This window comes from Hylobates moloch, unplaced genomic scaffold (genome assembly GCF_009828535.3).
Source record: "Hylobates moloch isolate HMO894 unplaced genomic scaffold, HMol_V3 SCAFFOLD_7, whole genome shotgun sequence".
In the NCBI taxonomy this organism is placed as follows: Eukaryota; Metazoa; Chordata; class Mammalia; order Primates; family Hylobatidae; genus Hylobates; species Hylobates moloch.
In genome coordinates, this window is record NW_026652282.1 from 62971480 (window position 1) to 62992182 (window position 20703).

The 20703-nt window shown below is 38.6% G+C and overlaps 1 protein-coding gene across 1 annotated transcript; it reads left to right on the plus strand.

Moving 5' to 3' along the window:
• Positions 1-2246: 2246 nt before the first annotated feature.
• On the plus strand, positions 2247-6220 carry MAGEE1 (MAGE family member E1). Its single transcript, XM_032757210.2, has one exon. The coding sequence runs from the start codon at positions 2486-2488 to the stop codon at positions 5399-5401; it is 2916 nt and encodes a 971-aa protein (XP_032613101.1). The 5' UTR covers positions 2247-2485; the 3' UTR covers positions 5402-6220.
• Positions 6221-20703: the final 14483 nt, after the last annotated feature.

A 20703-nucleotide genomic window follows, 5' to 3' on the forward strand; every position in this document is an offset into this window, starting at 1 on the left:
CCTTTATAGGTTTCTGATGCTGTATTGGTAGCCTTTGTTGCCATAAAAGGATTTCTTTACCTAAATTTATGTTTTTTTTTTTTTCCGCAGGGCTGCTACAATCAACTATACATTATTAGAAATGGAATTCTTGGATATCATTATAATGACTTACTGGTATTCCATTTTTAGTACCATAATTTCTTCAAATACTCTTTAATTATTTAACATTCATTTAGTTTTCAGCTCTGTTATACTAGAACGAATTATATAATAAAAGTTATTTTAGCTAAATATTTGCACATATATTTTATTTCTTTAGAATATATTTCTAGAGGTAAAAATTTTTAGTTTATAAGTTTGGACAACTTCAGGGTCTTTAAAAGTCACTGTACCCTACGTTAGGAATATCTGTTGCTGAAGCTTAGAAATATCTTAGGTTTTTTTGTGCGTCCCATTCTGAATAGGCCCTGGGCATAATAACTGCATTGGACTTCACAGAACCGGAACTGGTTATGCATATAAGGGATTGCTTCTCCAACTGGAGACAGAGATGGTGACACATTGTGACTGTAGCCAGTTATTTTCCCTTTCCTAAAGATGTATAAAAAAAAAGTATTGGAACCAACTCAAATGCCCATCGATGATAGACTGGATAAAGAAAATATGGCACATATACACCATGGAATACTATGCAATAAAAAAGGATGAGTTCATGTCCTTTGCAGGGGCATGGATGAAGCTGGAAACCATCATTCTCAGAAAATTAACACAAGAACAGTAAACCAAACACCACATGTTCTCACTCATAAGTGGGAATCGAACAATTACAACACATGGACACAGGGAGGAAAACATCACACACCAGGGCCTGTCAAGGGGTGGGGAGATAGGGGAGGGATAGCATTAGGAGAAATACCGAATGTAGATGACGGGTTGATGGGTGCAGCAAACAACCATGGCACGTGTATACCTATGTAACAAATCTGCACATTCTGCACATGTACCCCAAAACTTACAGTATAAAAAAAAGAAAAAAAGATAAAAGTATACTCCCCGATTTTTGAGAAGATATAAAGAAAGACAACATATAATAAATGTTTGCAGCAAGATATAAACATATCAATAGAGGGTCAATAGTGGTAAGCTGAATTGTAGTGGTTGTGTGAGTGTCAGAAAGTTAGTGTTTTCCCTCTATCTCTCTTCCTCTCTCTCCCCTACTTCTAAAAACAGCCTGCCTGTGCTCTTCAGTGTTTTCTTTCTTACTCACTGCTGCCGTGCTACTCTCAGTTGGAATGATTTTCTCATCCTTGTCCTTTTGGTAAATATCTACCCACTCATCTTTTTAAACATCTCCTCTTTTATGAAGCCTTTTCTGCATCTACAGGTAGAACTGACCCTGCCCTCCCCTGCATTCTTTACAAACTTCTGGAAAATTTGGCTTCACTTTTTCTTTGACTCCCATTTTTACATTGGGTGCTCCTTGATGACAAAGAAATTAACTCTGTAACTTCTGGATAGATGACCAGTGTTTGTTGAGTGAATGAATAAAGGGACCAGGGTTGGATCTGCTCAAAAGTGCTAGAGTAATAGAGCAAAACAGAGCAGATAACACATCCCTTAACACTCGGTGTCTCAACTGACTTTCACAAAAGCTCTATTAAATGAGCAGGTGATTGTGGAGTGAAAGAATTAAACAAATTTTCAAGAGTTTTAGTGGCTTTCCCACTAAAGCCTGGGTGACTGGGAAAGTTTGGGCTGGGAATGTTGGGCTTTTCAAGCGTGTTCGAAACTCCCTGATTGGTACTAAATTTCAGACATTCAGACCCTCTAGGAAAGAGTTCTTTCTAGCTCACATTAGGGGAGGAGTTAGACACATAAATGGAGAAAGTGATAGAAGAGACATGGTCAGGGATGGGGGTTCTACCCTGCCAGAGACAATGCACATTTCCTTTGAAACGGTTTCGGGAAAACTGCAAATCTCAATGATATTTACCAATTTTGAGAATCTATTGAGTGCCTGGCACTCTGTGTAGAAGCCCTCCAATCGTACCCTAAATCTGAGAAGTATTTATTATTATTTCCATTTTTACTCCCTATGCATCTACTCTAAACTTCTTGCTTCACCCTACCAAAGTTTCCCTTCTGCTAGTGCTCTCCTTTAGTGCAGAACCACCGCATCCACTTTCTCAGGCCCAGGGGAGGGGCGGGGCGGGGCGATTTCGCCTTGCCGCAGAGCCAGTCTGCGCCTGCGCGGACTGCGGCAGAGGGCGGGGTGTGAGAAGCAGAGTACACTGAGACTAGCATTCACTGCTGGCCAGTGCCTGCCTTTTTCACCACCTCTAATTTCAGCTTCAGCAGTTGCTTGGAACTTTGGTTCTGGCAGCAGCAGCAACATCATTACCGCTAGCGGCAGTTTTGTGCCGAGGCACCTACACACCTGCCGTCCTCTCTGCCAGATCGCGGGCCTGTCGGTGTCTGCTCCTACACGCCGGTCGGCAGGACCATGTCTCTGGTAAGCCAGAATTCGCGCCGCCGCCGCCGCCGCGTTGCAAAGGCTACTGCGCACAACAGCAGCTGGGGCGAAATGCAGGCCCCTAATGCCCCCGGTCTCCCCGCTGATGTGCCAGGCTCAGACGTCCCCCAGGGTCCCAGCGATTCCCAGATCCTCCAGGGCCTCTGTGCCTCTGAGGGCCCAAGCACCTCCGTTCTGCCCACCTCCGCTGAGGGCCCAAGCACCTTTGTGCCGCCCACCATCTCTGAGGCCTCAAGCGCCTCCGGGCAGCCCACCATCTCTGAGGGACCTGGCACCTCCGTGCTGCCCACCCCCAGTGAGGGCCTAAGCACCTCCGGGCCTGCCACCATCTCTAAGGGGCTGTGCACCTCTGTGACGCTTGCCGCCTCTGAGGGCCGGAACACCTCCAGGCCGCCCACTTCCTCTGAGGAACCGAGCACCTCAGTGCCGCCCACCGCCTCTGAGGTACCGAGCACCTCCCTGCCGCCCACCCCTGGTGAGGGAACGAGCACCTCCGTGCCGCCCACAGCCTGTGAGGGACCAAGCACCTCCGTGGTGACCACCCCTGATGAGGCACCGCGCACCTCCGTGCCGCCCACCCCTGGTGAGGGACCCGGCACCTCCGTGCCGCTCACCGCCGCTGAGGGCCTGAGCACCTCCGTGCCGGCTACTCCTGATGAGGGACCGAGCACCTCCGTACCGCCCACCGCCACTGAGGGCCTGAGCACCCCCGTGCCGCCCACCCGTGATGAGGGACCGAGCACCTCCGTGCCGGCCACTCCTGGTGAGGGACCGAGCACCTCCGTGCTGCCCGCCGCCTCTGACGGACAAAGCATCTCCTTGGTGCCCACCCCCGGTAAGGGATCAAGCACCTCCGTGCCACCCACCGCCATCGAGGGCCTGAGCACCTCCGTGCAGCCCACTGCTGGTGAGGGACCGAGCACCTCCGTGCCGCCCACCCCTGGTTGGGGACTGAGCACCTCCGTGCCGCCCACCCCTGGTGAGGGACTGAGCACCTCTGTGCCTCCCACCGCCACTGAGGACTTGAGCACCTCCGTGCCGCCCACTCCCGGTGAGGGACCAAGCACTTCCGTACTGCCAACCCCCGGTGAGGGACTGAGCACCTCTGTGCCGCCCACCGCCTCTGATGGATCGGACACCTCCGTGCCGCCCACTCCTGGTGAGGGCCCAAGCACCTTAGTGCAGCCCACCGCCCCTGACGGACCGGGACCGGGAAGCTCCGTGCTGCCCAACCCTGGTGAGGGCCCCAGCACATTGTTTAGCTCTAGTGCTTCTGTGAACCGGAACCCCTCCAAGTGTTCCCTTGTTTTGCCAAGCCCTAGGGTAACCAAGGCCTCCGTGGACTCAGACTCTGAGGGTCCTAAGGGTGCAGAAGGCCCTATAGAATTCGAGGTCCTGAGAGACTGTGAGAGCCCCAACTCCGTTAGTATTATGGGCCTCAATACTTCCCGGGTTGCAATTACCCTGAAGCCCCAGGACCCTATGGAACAGAATGTAGCTGAGCTGTTGCAGTTCCTGCTGGTGAAGGATCAGAGCAAGTACCCTATCCGGGAGTCTGAAATGCGGGAATATATTGTTAAAGAATATCGCAACCAGTTTCCTGAGATACTCAGGCGAGCAGCAGCCCACCTGGAGTGCATTTTTAGGTTTGAATTGAGAGAACTTGACCCTGAGGCACACACCTACATTCTGTTAAACAAACTGGGACCTGTGCCCTTTGAAGGGTTAGAAGAGAGCCCAAATGGGCCAAAGATGGGCCTCCTGATGATGATTCTAGGCCAAATATTCCTGAATGGCAACCAAGCCAAGGAGGCTGAGATTTGGGAAATGCTCTGGAGGATGGGGGTGCAGCGGGAAAGGAGGCTTTCCATTTTTGGGAACCCGAAGAGACTTCTGTCTGTGGAGTTTGTGTGGCAGCGTTACTTAGACTACAGGCCAGTAACTGACTGTAAACCAGTGGAGTATGAGTTTTTCTGGGGCCCAAGATCCCACCTAGAAACCACCAAGATGAAAATTCTGAAGTTCATGGCTAAAATATATAACAAAGATCCTATGGATTGGCCAGAGAAATACAACGAAGCTCTGGAAGAAGATGCTGCCAGAGCCTTTGCTGAGGGTTGGCAGGCTCTCCCTCACTTTAGGAGGCCCTTTTTTGAGGAAGCTGCTGCAGAGGTAGCATCCCCTGATTCAGAGGTTTCCAGCTATTCCTCAAAATATGCCCCACATTCATGGCCTGAGTCAAGATTGGAGAGCAAGGCAAGGAAGTTGGTGCAGTTATTTCTGCTTATGGATTCAACTAAGCTGCCTATACCAAAGAAAGGAATTCTGTACTACATTGGCCGAGAGTGCAGCAAAGTGTTCCCTGACCTCCTGAATCGTGCTGCCCGCACCCTGAACCATGTCTATGGGACAGAACTAGTGGTACTTGATCCCAGGAATCACTCCTATACCCTGTACAACCGAAGGGAGATGGAAGAAACTGAGGAGATCGTAGACAGTCCAAACAGGCCTGGCAACAACTTTTTGATGCAGGTCCTAAGCTTCATCTTTATAATGGGCAACCATGCCAGGGAGTCTGCAGTCTGGGCCTTTCTGCGGGGCTTAGGGGTTCAAGCTGGGAGAAAGCATGTGATTACCTGCAGATACTTGAGTCAGCGCTATATAGACAGTTTACGGGTTCCTGACAGTGATCCAGTGCAATATGAGTTTGTATGGGGTCCTAGAGCCCGTTTGGAAACCTCTAAGATGAAAGCCTTACGATATGTGGCCAGAATCCACAGAAAGGAACCACAGGACTGGCCACAGCAGTACAGGGAGGCAATGGAAGATGAGGCCAATAGAGCTGATGTTGGGCACAGGCAAATCTTTGTTCACAACTTCAGGTAGAGGAATGCATGGCAGTCAGAGGGGCCTTGCAAGGAGGGGCCTTTGAGCCTCAATTCTCATGTATTGGGGGGTGGGGGCGGGCACATACTGTATTTGGTATTTGTGTTCCAGTTATATTTATGTCTTTTCATATTTAGTTCTTGTGTGGTGTCTGGAAATGTTTCAACTGTTTTAATATATTGTCTGATTGGGTAAATGTGATTGACCACTTGCTGTCTCTGTTGTATTTTGGTATGAGTTTTGATAGCTCTATAAAATGTTTTGGAAATCTTTCCATCTTGTTGCATTATCTAGAAGAGAATATATAGCATATAGCTATAGATATAGGCTTTTCCTTGAAAGCTTGAAAAACATTCGCCAGTAAAATAATCTAGCTTAAAGTGATAAACTAACAAACAAATATAACAACAACTGAAAAAGCACTCTAAATTGTGGCTGGCTTCCCTTTCTGTCTGCTATTGTGTGAAGAATACTGATGTTTACCTGTATTTGCTTTGCTGTACTAAAATGTAATGAAAAATAAAAGATTAATAAATGAAACATAATGCTAATACACTGACTTATTCAGCTGCTTTCATACAATGAGCACAGTGGTGTGTCCTAGTTATAGAAGTATAAAAGTTTACAAGATATAGTACCTGCCCAAGAATTCAGAGACTGGATAGGTTACAGGGGGAGGTTATTTAAACCACCAATTTATTATGGTGTACTATGTGCTACAATAGAATAATAGAGAGTGCTATGGTAGTTAAAAAGAGGCACACCTGACCAATTCCTGGGGTGTTCAGGGTGGTCCTTAAGGAAGATGTTGGGTATGTGGGGTGGGGACAAGATGGGGTCCTTTTTTTTTTTTTTTTTTTTGAGACAGAGTCTGGCTCTGTTGCCCAGGCTAGAGTGCAGTGGCATGATCTCGGCTCACTGCAACCTCTGCCTCCTGGGTTCAAGCAATCCTCCTGCCTCAGCCTCCAGAGTAGCTGGGACTACAGGCACGTGCCACCACACCCAGCTAATTTTTGTATTTTTAGTAGAGACGGGGTTTCACTATTTTGGCCAGGCTGGTCTCAAACTTGACCTTGTGATCTGTCCACCTCAGCCTCCCAAAGTGCTGGGATTACAGGCGTGAGCCACCATGCCCAGCCAAGATGGGGTCCTTAATACAATCATGAATTAAACTGATTCAAGGCTGGATTTCAGTCTTCATGTGTGCTGGTAGGAAAAAAAGTCAAAGATGTAAGGCCAGAGTGCAGGAGATATTGTGTCATCAATGGTTTCAATAAGATGCATGAGCCAGCTTTCTCTAAGTTATGCTGTGGGTTTTTAAAAAATACCCAAATCTCAGAGGCTTACAACAACAAAATTTTGGGCTCATTTTACACCCCTTTCATGGGCTGTCTGTGATTCTGTTTATATTGTCTTCCTTCAGGTAACCAGCCTAAAGGAGTAAATCATATATGGGACACCTGTTCTTGTGGCAGAAGTAAAAGAGCCATAGTGGAACCATGTGATAGTTTTCAAAGCCTATGCTCATATATGGCATATTATAGTCATAATCCATTGGCAAAAGCAAGTCACATGGGCAAGCTTGACGTCAATGAGATGGGAAGTGTACTCCTTCTACAGGGAAGAACATATAGGAATGGGCCCAGTAGAGAGGAAGAACATATATTTTTGAATAAAAAATTAGTCTACCATATAAGAATTTGGCTTTAGTTGTGAGTGAGATGGAAAACTATTTAAGGCTTTTGATCTGAGCGATGGCAGGAAACCACTTAGTTTTGACAGGATTCTTTTGGCTCTCATATTGAAAAACTAAAGGGGGTGGGGAGGGCAGAAACTCTAATTTTTGCATAGTAGTTTCTTCTTAATGTACCTATGAAAAGAGGTGTTATTTTCTGAACAAAATCAAATTTAAAGAAATTGAAGTCAGAAAGCCTGTTATCTATTAAAAAACACCTTGGAAATCAAACTCCATGGTATCAAGGTTAAAAGGCATTAGAATATAGTAGTAAGAGCATGTAGTCTAGAGTCAAAGTGCCTGGGTACAAACCCTGGCTCTCTCTGATACTAGAGATGAGAACTCAGGCAAGTTACTTAACCCCTTTGTGCCTCCATTTTTTCATCTGTAAAATGGGCATAATAATTTCACCTACGCCATAATGTTGGGGATTAAATATGTTAACATGTAAAACACAAGACCACTTGACATGTAGTTAGCAATATATAAGTGACATTGTTGCATGTTGATTTTTTCCAGGAATGAGACTGTGAGTGATTTCCTTGCAGAAATTTTACTGAGGAGTTGTTTTGGGTTGAACAGCTGTGGGGAGCAAGAGAAGCAGAATTGCGTAGAAGGAGAAGTCGAGCAGTGATTCAGTCACAGCAAATAAATTAACTGATTCCACAGGGAGCTCTGGAGTTGGTGTGGTCCTGCAGAGTTGTCCCAAATTAGGAAAAAGAGGCCAAAGTTTTATCCCACCATACTCACCAGTCGTTGTATGCAAACTGCCTCCTGGTAAGAGGCTATAACTTTTTGAGAGTCAGTTCTTTTCAGCTGAGAGTAATCCCTGAGAAAGATACTCAGCTGTAAACACAGCAGCTGTCATCACCCTCAAGAGCTGGAGGAATGAGTAATGTGATCCTCAAGAGTAGGGGCATCTGGGTGATACATCACAATCTCCACTACAGTTGTTGCTGTTTTTATTGGTTTCCTTCCCCTCCCACTGTTTAATAATAATTCTTCCTCTTCTTCTTTCTCTTCTTCATCATCCTCATCTCTTTCCCCTTTCCCCTTCCCACCTTCTCCTTGTTATTATCACTATTACTATTGTTATAATCTAAAAGAATTACATATCTTCTTATCATATTATTACTACTATTGTTTTTTAAAAATCTGTAAAGATTACATATATTCTCATTGTTCTGCCTGGGATATAACACCCACATCACTGAATCGTTTTACTCTTCGCACAACCTTCCTGAGAGAGAGGCTCTGATAATAGAGCTTCATTTACCTCTTAAGTTCTATATTAGTCCTCTATTCTTTTCATGTTTCTTAGTAGACTTGTGTGTTATCCAATTGTTGCCAGATGTTACCTAAGCAAGTTTCTTTGTTGGTTGTTTGTCATTTAAATATTGCGAACAATTTTTCTCTCAGATAAACTTGACCAACATGCACAAACATTCAGAATATCCCACTAAAGACAACCAAGGAAGAAAATAAGTTTTTTTCATGCATTTCTCTCAAAAGTAACCATTTTGGTCTCAGAAAATGTCTGATTAAATGTCTTTGTTCAAATGCACCTGTTAGATTAGGACGCAAGCTTTTGTTTCAAGATTCCATGCGTTCAGTGGAGGGTCGTGCTCTCATGATTATCCATGAATGTGTACTATTTTTTAAAAAGTGTCTTGTCATTCTGCATTAAGGTAATGATCATTGACTTGTGTCAAACCCTTGCAAAGAGCTACAGTCAATGTGACTGACTAATTGCAGTACTCATCTGTGGTGGAATGCAAAAGCGTCTAAACTTCACAGGAGAAGTCTCTTCTCTTTATGTGGAGAGAAATCATGGGTGGGACTCTGGTGATTGTCTTCACATTGTTATTCAATCTTGCCAATGAATGGTTCTGTAAGATTTCCCCTTTTGCCTAAGAAGTTATATAGCCACTTAATCTAATCTAAGTAACTGCTAAAGTTCTCTAGGTGATCCACATATCTCAGATGATGGCTCATCAAAATTGATTAAAAACGATTATTTCCCCAAAATTGAATTTGAGATACAGCCTTAAAAATTGGTAGATCGAACAGAAAGGATGATTATGGAAATTCACAACTGTGATCCTTTGTTGATAGAGTGGATAGCAGAAAAGCAGTCATTTTGAGATGAATGTGGGGTTTGATTGTTTTGTTTTGTTTTTTGATGAGTGAGATAACTTTGCTCTGTCTTCCTGGATTAGAATATTTCAAGTAGTAACAGTGATAGAAATCAGGTAGGTAAATGGAAGTCATCATATTTTGATGAAAATATGTGAGGCAGTAATATACCCAGTTCTCAGATAATCATATAAAATGTAAAAACTACTTTAAAAGGCTAACAAGAAGAAAAACACAGTAGCTAAAGTATGAAAGGAAGGAAATTAGAAAATACCAAGTTTTTTTTTCAGTGCATTTGCTAAAATTGAAAAAGAGTTATTGTTTCTACTGCTTTCTTGGAAATGTTATTATTAACATTCAATATTTAACTGAAATTATCTTCTAAGTGTGCTCGGATTTAAAAGATTACTTTTGCTGGCAGAAATCAGAAGAATATCCTTTCCAGCAGAAGCCAAACTCCTTGAAAGAATGTTTATTCTTGATATCTCCTATTTCTCTTCTACTATTTATTTCCGAACTCAACACAATTAGGTTTTTCTTACACCAATCAACTGCAGCTGCTTCTCTCAATGTGTACAGTGACCTATATAAGAATTGATAAATCCACTGATCTTTTCTCAGACATTATCTTCATCAGTGGATTTTGACATAGTTAATTTATTTTTTCCTCTTCAAAACATGTGAAATACTCTTCTGGTTTTCCTCCTGCCTTTCTTCCTACTGCTTTCTCCCCTCCTTTACAGGTTCCTCTCCTCCCAGAATTCTAAGAATGCTCCAGGATAAGTCCTTGAACTTATTCACTTTTTTTTTCTGTTTATGTGCTCTCCTTAATCTCACCCATTTATTTCCTATATTTAAAAAATATTTTATATGCTGGAGAGCCCAGAATTTGTAACTCAAGCCTCAGGGTATGTACCCCTATTGTGAATTCCTCTCACATTCAATTATTTTCTCAGGTTTTCCACTTGGATGTCCAGTATGCACTAAATTCTAACATGCCCAAATCTGAGCTCCTGGTATTTATTTACAAACCTGTTCCTTCTACAGATTTTCTCACCTTAATCAATGGCCAGTTCATTCTTACAATTGCTCAGCATAAAAGGTTGGGCACGTACTTGAGTTTTTTTTTCATTTTCTGGATATTAGACAAAATTTAATATGTCAACAAATTCTGATGGCTCCCAAAATAAGTTCAGAAACTAACATCTTGTCAACTCCAGCATTACTACTATGATTGTATCTCACCTATATTATTGCAGTGGGGTTAGAATTTGTCCTTCTACTTCTGACCTAGTATATTTATTCTTATCACAGTAGCCAGAGGAATTCTGTAGGAATCCATTTAACTTGTAGGCGTGACTTATTTTGCTTATAGTATACACCTGAGCAATATGATCTAGCCTGCAATTTCTTTTCTAACTTTATCTCTTGTTATGTTCTCCGCTACTGTTATACAATTTGTTTTTTGAGCAGGTCTGACAAGCTACTACCTCAGGGCTTTTAAACTTTCTGTTCTCATTGCTTGGAATGCCTCAAATAAATGCATGACTTATTTATGTCTTTTATGCTTTTGCTTAAAATACACTACTTAGTAAGTACACTCTATCCAAAATTAACTATATAACCTTCCTCCTTGCTTTACTTTTTCTAGCACATATCATTATCAATAATCTATTTTAAAGAATCAATTTTTGCCTTTGCTGATATTTTGCAAGCTACTTCATTAACTTCTGCTAAGTATTATTTCCATCTTTCCACTTTATATGGTTTCACCTTGATTTTTTCTACCTTCTGTAGATTAAAGCTTGGATGACAGATTTTCAACCTATCTTTGTTTACAATATGTGCATTTAGAGATAGAAATTTCTTTCTCTCACTGCTTCTTGTACCATCCCATAAAATATTTTGTCTCTTTACTTAATCCATCTTAACATTTATTCTCATGAATATAAACTACAAATATAAACTTATATATGAATAAAAACACATAAAATTATCTATATATTACTTCTATATGATATATATACACACATACACGAGTATTTCAATGGGAAAATATACTCCTGATACTGAATTGCAAAGGCATCTGTTCTTTTTCACTGATACATAATATTCGTACATACTTATGGGATACATATAATATTTTGTTACATACATAGGATGTATAATGATCAAGTCAGGATATTTAGGATATCCATGACAACAATCATTTATTATTTCTATGTGTTGAGAACATTTCAAGTTCTCACATCTAGCTACGTTGGAATATACAATATATTGTTGTTAATCACAGTCACCCTACTTTACTATTGAACATTAGAACTTCGTCCTTTTATCCAACTGTATGTTTGTACCCATTAACCAACATCTGTTCACTCCCTCACATACACCCCCACATCTTTCCCAACCTCTGTTAAATATCATTCTACTCTCTACCTCCATGAGGTAAAACTCCCACATATGACTACATGAGATATCTGTATTTCTGTGTCTGGCTTATTTCACTTAACATAATGACCTTTATTTTCATCCAATTGCTACAAATAATATTTTTTAACTTTTTTATGGCCAAATAGCATTCCATTGTGCAAATATACATTTTTTTCATGCATTCATCCATTGAAGGGCACGTAGTTTTATTCCATACCATTGCTGTTGTGAATACTGCTGAAATAAACACAGAGGTGCAATAAACATGAATCCCTTTGATATATTTATTTCCTTTCCTTTGGATAAACACCCGGTAGTGAAATGGGTGGATCCTATGACAGTTTTATTTTTAGTTGTGTTTTTTTTTTTTGAGAAATCTCCATACCATTTTTTATAATGGCTATACTAATTTACATTCCCAGAGTGTGTAAGAGTTCCATTTTCTCTGCATCTTCCCCAGCATCTGTTATTTTTTTGTCTTTTTGATAATAGCAATTCCAACTGGGGAAAGGTGATATCTCACTATGGTTTTCATATGCACCCCTTCATGATTAGTGATGTTGAGCATTTTTTACATACTGTTTGGCTATTTGCATGTATTTTTAAATAATGTCTATTTAGATCCTTTGCCCACTTTCCAATAGGATAGATTGTTTTTGATTTTGAATTGTTTGAATTCCTTGTATATTCTGAACATTAGTCCCTTGTCAGATGAATATTTTGGAAATATTTTCTCCATTCAAAAGGTTATTTCTTCACTTTGCTGATTGTTTCCTTTGCTGTGCAGAAGATTTTTATCTTAATATTTTTCCAGTTGTCTATTTTTTATTTGGTTATCTGTGCTTTTGGGGTCTTAGCCATAAACTCTTTGCATAGAACAATATCCTAGTGGGTTTCTCCTATATTTTCTTATAATAGTTTTATAGTTTTGAATCTTACATTTAAGTCTTCAATTCATTTTGAGTTAATTTTTTATAAGGTAAGAGATCAGGGTCCTTTCATTCTTCTGCATATGAATATCCTATTTTTCCAGAACTGCTTATTGAAGAGAGTATACTTCCCTCTTCCCAAGGGGGAAGTATTGGGTACTCCTCTTAAAGTATATTCTTGGTGCCTTTGTCAAAAATCAGTTGGCTATAAACACATGGAATTATTTCTGGGTTATGTATACTCTTTCATTGGTCTATGTGTCTGCTTTAATCCTAATACCATGCTGATTTGGTTACTATAGACTTATAATATATTTTGAAGTCGGGTAGTGTGATGCCTTCAGCTTTGTTTTGTTCAGGGTTGCTTTGGTTATTCAGGCTCTTTCTTGGTTCCATACATATTTTAGGATTTTTTTTCTATATTTGTAAGAAATGTCACTGGTATTTTGATAGGGATTGCATTAAATCTGTACATTCCTTTAGGTAGTATGGTAATCTTAACAATATCAATTCTTCTGATTTATGAGCATGGGGTGTTCTATATTTTGGATGTTTGTCTCCTCCATATCTCATGTTGAAATTTAATCCTCAATATTGGAGATGGGCCTAATGGAAAGTGTGTTGATCATGAAGGTGGATCTCTTATGAATAGATTAATGGTCTCCCAGGAGACGGAGTGTGAGTTTTCACCCTATTAGTTCCTGGGAGAGCTGGTTGTTAAAAAACATGGCACCTTCCCCCTCTCTCATGCTTCCTTTCATGCCGTGTGTATCTACACAAGCCAGCTCTCCTTCTCTTTCCCCTTTCTCCATGAATGGAAGCATCTCAAGGCCCTCAGCTGATGCAGATACTAGTGGCATGCTTCTTGTATAGCCTATAGAACCATGAGCCAAATAAATCTTTTCCCTTTTTAACTTACACAGACTCAGGTGTTTCTTTATGGAAACACAAACAAACTAAAACAAGATGTCTTTCTATTTGCTTGTGTCCTTGTCAATTTCTTTCTTCAGTGTTTTGTAGTTTTCCCTGTAGAGATCTTTCACCTTCTTAGTTAAATTTATTCCTAGGAATTTTATTTTTTTATAGATTTTGTAAATTGGATGCTTTCCAATTTATTTTTTGGCTAGTTCATTACTGGTATGTAGAATAGCTACTGATTTTATATGTTGATTTTGTATTCTCTAACTTTATTGAGCTTGCTTATCAGATCAGATCTAAGAGGTTTGTTTTTTGATGGAGCCTTTAGGTTTTGCTAAATATGAGATCATGTCATGTGCAAAGAGATTATTTGACTTCCTCTTTTTCAATTTGGATGCCTTTTATGTCTTTCCATAGCCTGATTGCTCTCACTAAGACTTCTAGTACTATGTTGAATAAGACTAGTGACAATGGGGTGGGCATCTTTGTCTAGTTTCAGTTCTTAGAGGAAAGATCTTCAGCTTTTCCCTGTTCAGTATTATGTTAGCTGTGGGTTTGTCATATATGACCTTTATTATGTTAAGGTATGTTCATTCTATGCCTCATTTGTTTAGCACTTATTATCATGAAGGGATATTAAATTTCATCAAAGAACTTATCTGCATCTACTGAGATAATCATACATTTTTAATCCCTCATTCTGTTGATTTGATGTATCATGTTTATTGAGTTCTATATGTAGAACCATCCTTGCATCCCTGGGATAAATCTCACTTGTTTGTGGTGTATTATCTTTTGCATGTGCTGTTGGATTCAGTTTGCTAGTATTTTTTTGAGAATTTTTGCATCTATGTTAATCAGGGATAGTGGCCTGTAGTTTTCTTTTTTTGTTATGCTCTTGTTTGGTTTTGGTATTAGGGTAATGCTGGCTTTAAAGAACAAATTAGAAAGAATTTCCTCCCTTTTCGCATTTTTGGAATGGTTTGGGAGAATTGGTTTTAGTTCTTCTTTGGAGGTTTGGTAGAATTTGACAGCAAAGTCAAAAGGTCCTAGACATTTTTTTGTTGGGAGACTTTTTATTACTGATTCAGCCTCATTACTGATTATTGTCTGCTTAGTGTTTTTACTTCTTCCTGATTCAATCTTGGTAGATTTTATGGTTCCAGAAATTTATTCGTTTCCTCAAGGCTTTCTAGTTTCTTAGTGTATAGTTGTTCATGGTAACATCTGACAATCTTTTGTATTTCTGTGGTGTCAGTTGTAATGACTTATTTTTTATTCTGATTTTATTGCATCTTTTTTTCTTGGTTAGTCTAGCTAGTGGTTTATTGATTTTATCTTTTTAAAATATCTACTTTTTATTTTGTTCTTTCTTTTTTTTAGTCCATTTCATTTAGCTCTGCTCTGATTTTTCTTATGCATTTATTTCTACTAATTTTGTGTTTAGTTTGTTCTTAATTTATAGTTCTTGAGGTGGATTGTTAGATTGTTTATTTAAAAATCTTTCTTCTTTTTGATGTAGGCATTTATTGCTATAAAATTCCCCTCTTAGTACTGATTTTACTGTGTCTCATAGGTTTTTGTATGCTCTTTTCACTTTCATTTGTTTCAAGAATTTTTATCATTTCCTTCTTAATTTCTTCATTGACCCAATGGTTATTCAGGACCATGCTTAATTTCCATGTATTTATACAATTTCTAAAGTTTTTCTTGCTATTGATTTCTAGTTTTATTTCATCGTGATCTGAGAAAATACTTGATATGATTGCATTTTTTAAAAATTTGTTGACTTGTTTTGTAGTCTAACATATGGTCTATCCTGGAGAATGTTCCATGTGCTTATGAGAGGAATGTGTTTTCTGCAACTGTTGGACAAAATGTTCTGTAAATGTCTGTTAGGCATATTTGGTCTATTGTACAATGTAAATCCAATGTTTCTTTGTTGCTTTTATGCCTAGATGATCTCTCTAACGCTAAGAGTGGGGTGTTGATGTCCTCAGCTATAACTGTATTGGAGTCTGTCTCTCCCTTTAGATCTAATAATATTTGCTTTATGTATCTGAGTGCTCTGGTGTTGGGTGCATATATATTTGTGATTGTTATATCTTCCTATTGATGTTTTTATCATTATATAGAATCTTTCTTTGTCTTTTTTTTACTGTTACTGACTTAGAGTCTATTTCATCTGACATAATTATAGCTTCTTCTACTTGTTTTTGTTTTCTGTTTGTATGAAAAATTTATTTGTTTATTTTATTCTATGTGTATTCTTAAAGGTGAAGTAAGTTTCTTGTAGGCACAATATATTTGAGTGATATTTTCTTATCCCTTCAGCCAGTCTGTATCTTTTAAGTGGAAATATAATCTGTTTACTTTCAAGGTTACTATTCATATGTGAAGATTTATTCCTTTCTTTTTGTTGATTGTTTTCTGGTTGTTTTGTATATCCTTTTTTCCTTTCTTTCTCTCTTTTTGTTTCTTTATGGTTTGGTGGTTTTCTACAGTGGTAACATTTGAGTTCTTTCTGATCCTCATTGGTGTGTCTGCTCCACCAGTTAGTTTTATCCTTTCTTCTGTTTTCATGAGGGTAGATAGCATCCTTTTGATTCTAGGTGTGGGACTTCTTTAGTAGTTCTTATAGGGCTGGTGTTGTGTTGATGAATTCCCTCAGTTTTTGATTGTCCGGGAAAGTATATCTTTTTTATTTATAAAGAATAACTTTGCTAGTTATACTATTGTTAGTAGCGAGCTGTTTTCCTTTAAGCACTTTGAATATATCATCTCATTCTCTTCTGGCCTGCAAGATTTCTGTTGTAAAATTCACTATTATTCTGATAGAGGTTCCCTAACATGTGACTAGATGGTTTTCTCTTGCTGTTTAAAGAATTCTTTCATTTTCTTTGACTTTGGACAGTTTCACTATAATGTGCTGGGGGAGAAAAGCTTTTTGAATTGTATCTAGTTGGGGATCTCTGAACTTCATGTTTCTTGCTAGACTTGGGAAGTTTCAGCTATTATGTCATTTAATAGGTTTTCATGCTTTAAACTTCTCTACACCTTCTGGGACGCCCCAAATTCAGATATTTGGTCACTTTCTGGTGTCCCATATGTCTTGCAGGCTTTTTGTATTTCTCTTCTTCTTTTTTTGGTCAGACTGGATTATTTTGAAGGACTCATCTTCAAATTCTGAAATTCTTCTGCTTGATTTTGGCTATCTTTGAAGCTCTCACTTGTATTTTTTATTTCATTCATTGGATTCTTCAGTTCTGAGATTTGTGTTTAGTGCATTATTTATGGTTCAATAGAACCAAACCGTTCTTTTCTAATGATATCTATCTCTCTAGTGAATTTCTTATTTATATTCGAATTGCTTTTCCGATTTTTTTTGGTATTGTTTATCTGTTTTCTCTTGTATCTCAATGAGTTTATTTAGTATCATAATTTTGAATTCTCTTCAGGCAATTAATAAATTTATTTTATGCTAAAATCTGTTATTGGACAATTATTGTATTCTGCTGGATGTATCATATTTCTTCACTTTTCATGTCCTTGTGTCCTTTTGTTGATATCTGTGTATTAGGTGTAGGGTACATTGTAGGTATATATATTTATGGGGTCCATGAGATGTTTTGATACAGACATGCAATGCATAATAATTAGACCATAGAAAAAATATCCATCACCTCAAGCATGTATTCTTTGTGTTACAAACAATCCAATTATACTCTTCAGCTATTTAAAAATGTACAATTAAATTATTATTTACTATAGTTACCCTATCGTGCTATCAAATACTAGGTATTATTCACTCTTTTCAACTACTTTTTTTTTGTTCTCATTAGCCATCCCCACCCCCCTTCAGCCCCATGCTACCTTTCTCAGTGTCTAGTAACCATCCTTCTATTGTCTATCTCCATGAGTTCAGTTGTTTTGATTTTTAGATCCCACAAATAAGTGAGAACATGTGATGTCTTTCTTTCTGTACATGGCTAATTCCACTTAACATAATGACCTGCAGTTCCATCCATGTTGTTGCAAATGACAGGGTCCCATTCTTTTTTTGTGACTGGATAATACTCCATTGTGTATAAATATCATATTTTGTTTATCCATTCATCTTTCGATGGATACTTAGGTTGCTTCCAAATCTTGGCTATTGTGAACAGTGCTGCAACAAAGATGAGAAGAGTCCAGATATCTTTTTGGTATACTGATTTTCTTTCTTGTGGATATATACCCAGCAATGGGATAGCTGGATCATATTGTAACCTTATTTTTAATTTTTTGAGGAACATTCAAACTTCTCTTCATAGTGGTTGTACTAATTTACAGAAGTTGCAAACCCTGATGGTCCTCTGCCCTACCAGCTGAGCTACTGAAGGGTGTATACTAATTTACATTGCCACCAACAGTGTACAAGAGTTTCCATTTCTGCACATCCTCACCAGCATTTGTTATTGCATGACTTTTAAATGTAAGCTATTTTAACTGGGGTGAGATGATACATTGTAGTTGTGATTTGCATTTCTCTGATGAACCATGAGTTTGAGCACTTTTACATATATTTATTTGCCATTTGTATGTTTTCTTTTGAGAAATGTCTATTCAAATCTTTTGCCCAAGTCTTTTGCCCATCAGATTATTAGGGTTTTTTCCTATAGAGTTGTTTGATTTCCTTATATATTTAGGTTATTAATCTCTTGTCAGTTGGGTAGTTTGCAAATATTTCTTCCCAATCTTTGGGTTGTGTGTTCACTTTGTTGATTGTTTCCTTTACTGTGCAGAAGCTTTTTAACTTGATGTGATCCCATTTGTCCATTTTTGCTTTGGTTGCCTGTGCTTGGGGGATATTACTCAAGAAATGTTTGCCCAGACCAATATCATGGAGATTTTCTCCAATGTGTTCTTGTAGTAGTTTTATAGTTTGAGGTCTTAGATTTAAGTTTTTAATACATTTTGGTTTGATTTTTGTATATGATGAGAAATAAGGGTCTAGTTTCCTTCTTCTGCATGTGGATATCCAGTTTTCCTAGCACCATTTATTAAAGATACTGTCTTTTCCCCAGTATATGTTCTTGAAGCCTTTGTTAAAAATCAGTTCACTGTAGATGTATGAATTTGTTTGTTGGTTCTCTATTCTGCTCCACTGGTCTATGTTTCTGTTTTTATGCTGGTACCATGTTGTTTGGGTTATTATAGCTGGTAGTATAATTTTAAGTCAGTTAATGTGATTCTTGAAGTTTTGTTCATTTTGCTTAGAATAGCTTTGGCTATTCTGCGTCTATTTTAAAATCGTGTTTTCCATTTCTGTGAGGAATGTCATTGGTATTTTGATAAGGATTGCATTGTATCTGTAGATTGCTTTGGGTACTATGGACATCTTAAAAATATTAATTCTTCCAATCAATGAACATGGAATATTCATCTATTTTTGGTGTCTTCTTTGACTTCTTTCATCAATGTTTTATAGTTTTCATTATAGCAATTTTTGAATTCTTTGCTTAATTCCTAGGCATTTTATTTTATTTGTGGCTATTGTAAATGGGATTACTTTTTAATTTCTTTTTTTAGATTTTTTACTTTTGGCATATAGAAATGCTACTGATTTTTGTATGTTAATTTTGTATCCTCTGACTTTACTGAATTTGTTTATAAATTCTAATTTTTTTGGTAGAGTCTTTGGAGTATTCTAAATATAAGAGTATATCATCTGTAAACAAAAAATATTGACTTATTTATTTCCAATTTGGATGTATTCTATTCCTTTCACTTGTCTGATTGCTCTAGCTAGGACTTCCAGTACTACGTTTAATAACAGTGGTCAAAGTGGGCATCCTTGTCATGTTACAAATCTAGGAGGAGAGTTTTTAAGTTTTTGCCCAATTCAGTATATTAACAGTGGGCCTGTCATATATGGCTTTTTTTGTGTTGAGGTGTTTCTTCTATACCCAGTTTTTCGAGGATTTTATTACGAAGGGATGTTAAAATTTATCAAATTCTTTTTAGCACCAATTGAAACGATTGTATAATTTTTGTCCTTTATTCTGCTGATACAATGTGTCACCTTGGTTTTTTTCCTATATGGAACCATCCTTGCATCCCAGGGTAAATCCTCTATGGTCATGTTGAATAATCTTTCTAATGTATTGTTGAATTTGGTTTGCTAGTATGTTGTTGAGGATTTTTGCATCAATATTTATCAGATATATTGGTCTATGTTTTTTCTTGATGTGTCTTTGTCTGGTTTTGGTATCGAAATAATACTGGACTTATGGATTGAGTTGGAAAGTGGTCCCTCCTCCTCTATTTTTCAGAATAGTTTGAGTAGAATTGGTACGAGTTCTTCTTTAAATGCTTGGCAGAATTCAGCAGTGGCACCTTTGTGTCCCAGGCTTTTTTTATTTTTTATTTTTATTTTTTTTCCTGTGAGGCTTTTTACTGTGGCTTCAATCTCATTACTTGTTATTGCTCTTTTACGGTTTTTCATTTCTTCCTGGTTTAATCTTGGTAGGTTGTATGTGTCTAGGAATTTATTCATTACCTCTAGATTTTCCAATTTATTGGCATACAGTTGCTCATAGTAGCCACTAAAGATCCCTCGAATTTCTGCAGTATTAGTTGTAATGTCTCTTTTTTCATCTCTATTTCATTTATTTGGATCTTCTCTCTTCTTTTTATGAGTTTTGCTAAAGGCTTGCCAGTTGTGTTTCACCTTTAAAAACCATTTTTTTCATTGATCTTTTGTATTGTTTCTTTTTTATTTCAATTTTAGTTATTTCTGCTTTTATCTTCATTATTTATTTTCTTCTGCTAATTTTGAGTTCGGTTTGCTCTAACTTTTCTAGTTTTTAAAGATGTATTGTAGCCGGGCGTGGTGGCTCACGCCTGTAATCCCAGCACTTTGGGAGGCTGAGGCGGCTGGATCACGAGGTCAAGAGATCGAGACCATGGTGAAACCCCATCTCTACTAAAAATACAAAAAATTAGCTGGGCGCGGTGGCGGGCGACTGTAGTCCCAGCTACTCAGAGAGGCTGAGGTAGGGGAATGGCATGAACCCGGGAGGCGGAGCTTGCAGTGAGCCAAGGTCGCGCCACTGCACTCCAGCCTGGGCGACAGAGCGAGACTCCGTCTCAAAAAAAAAAAAAAAAAAAAA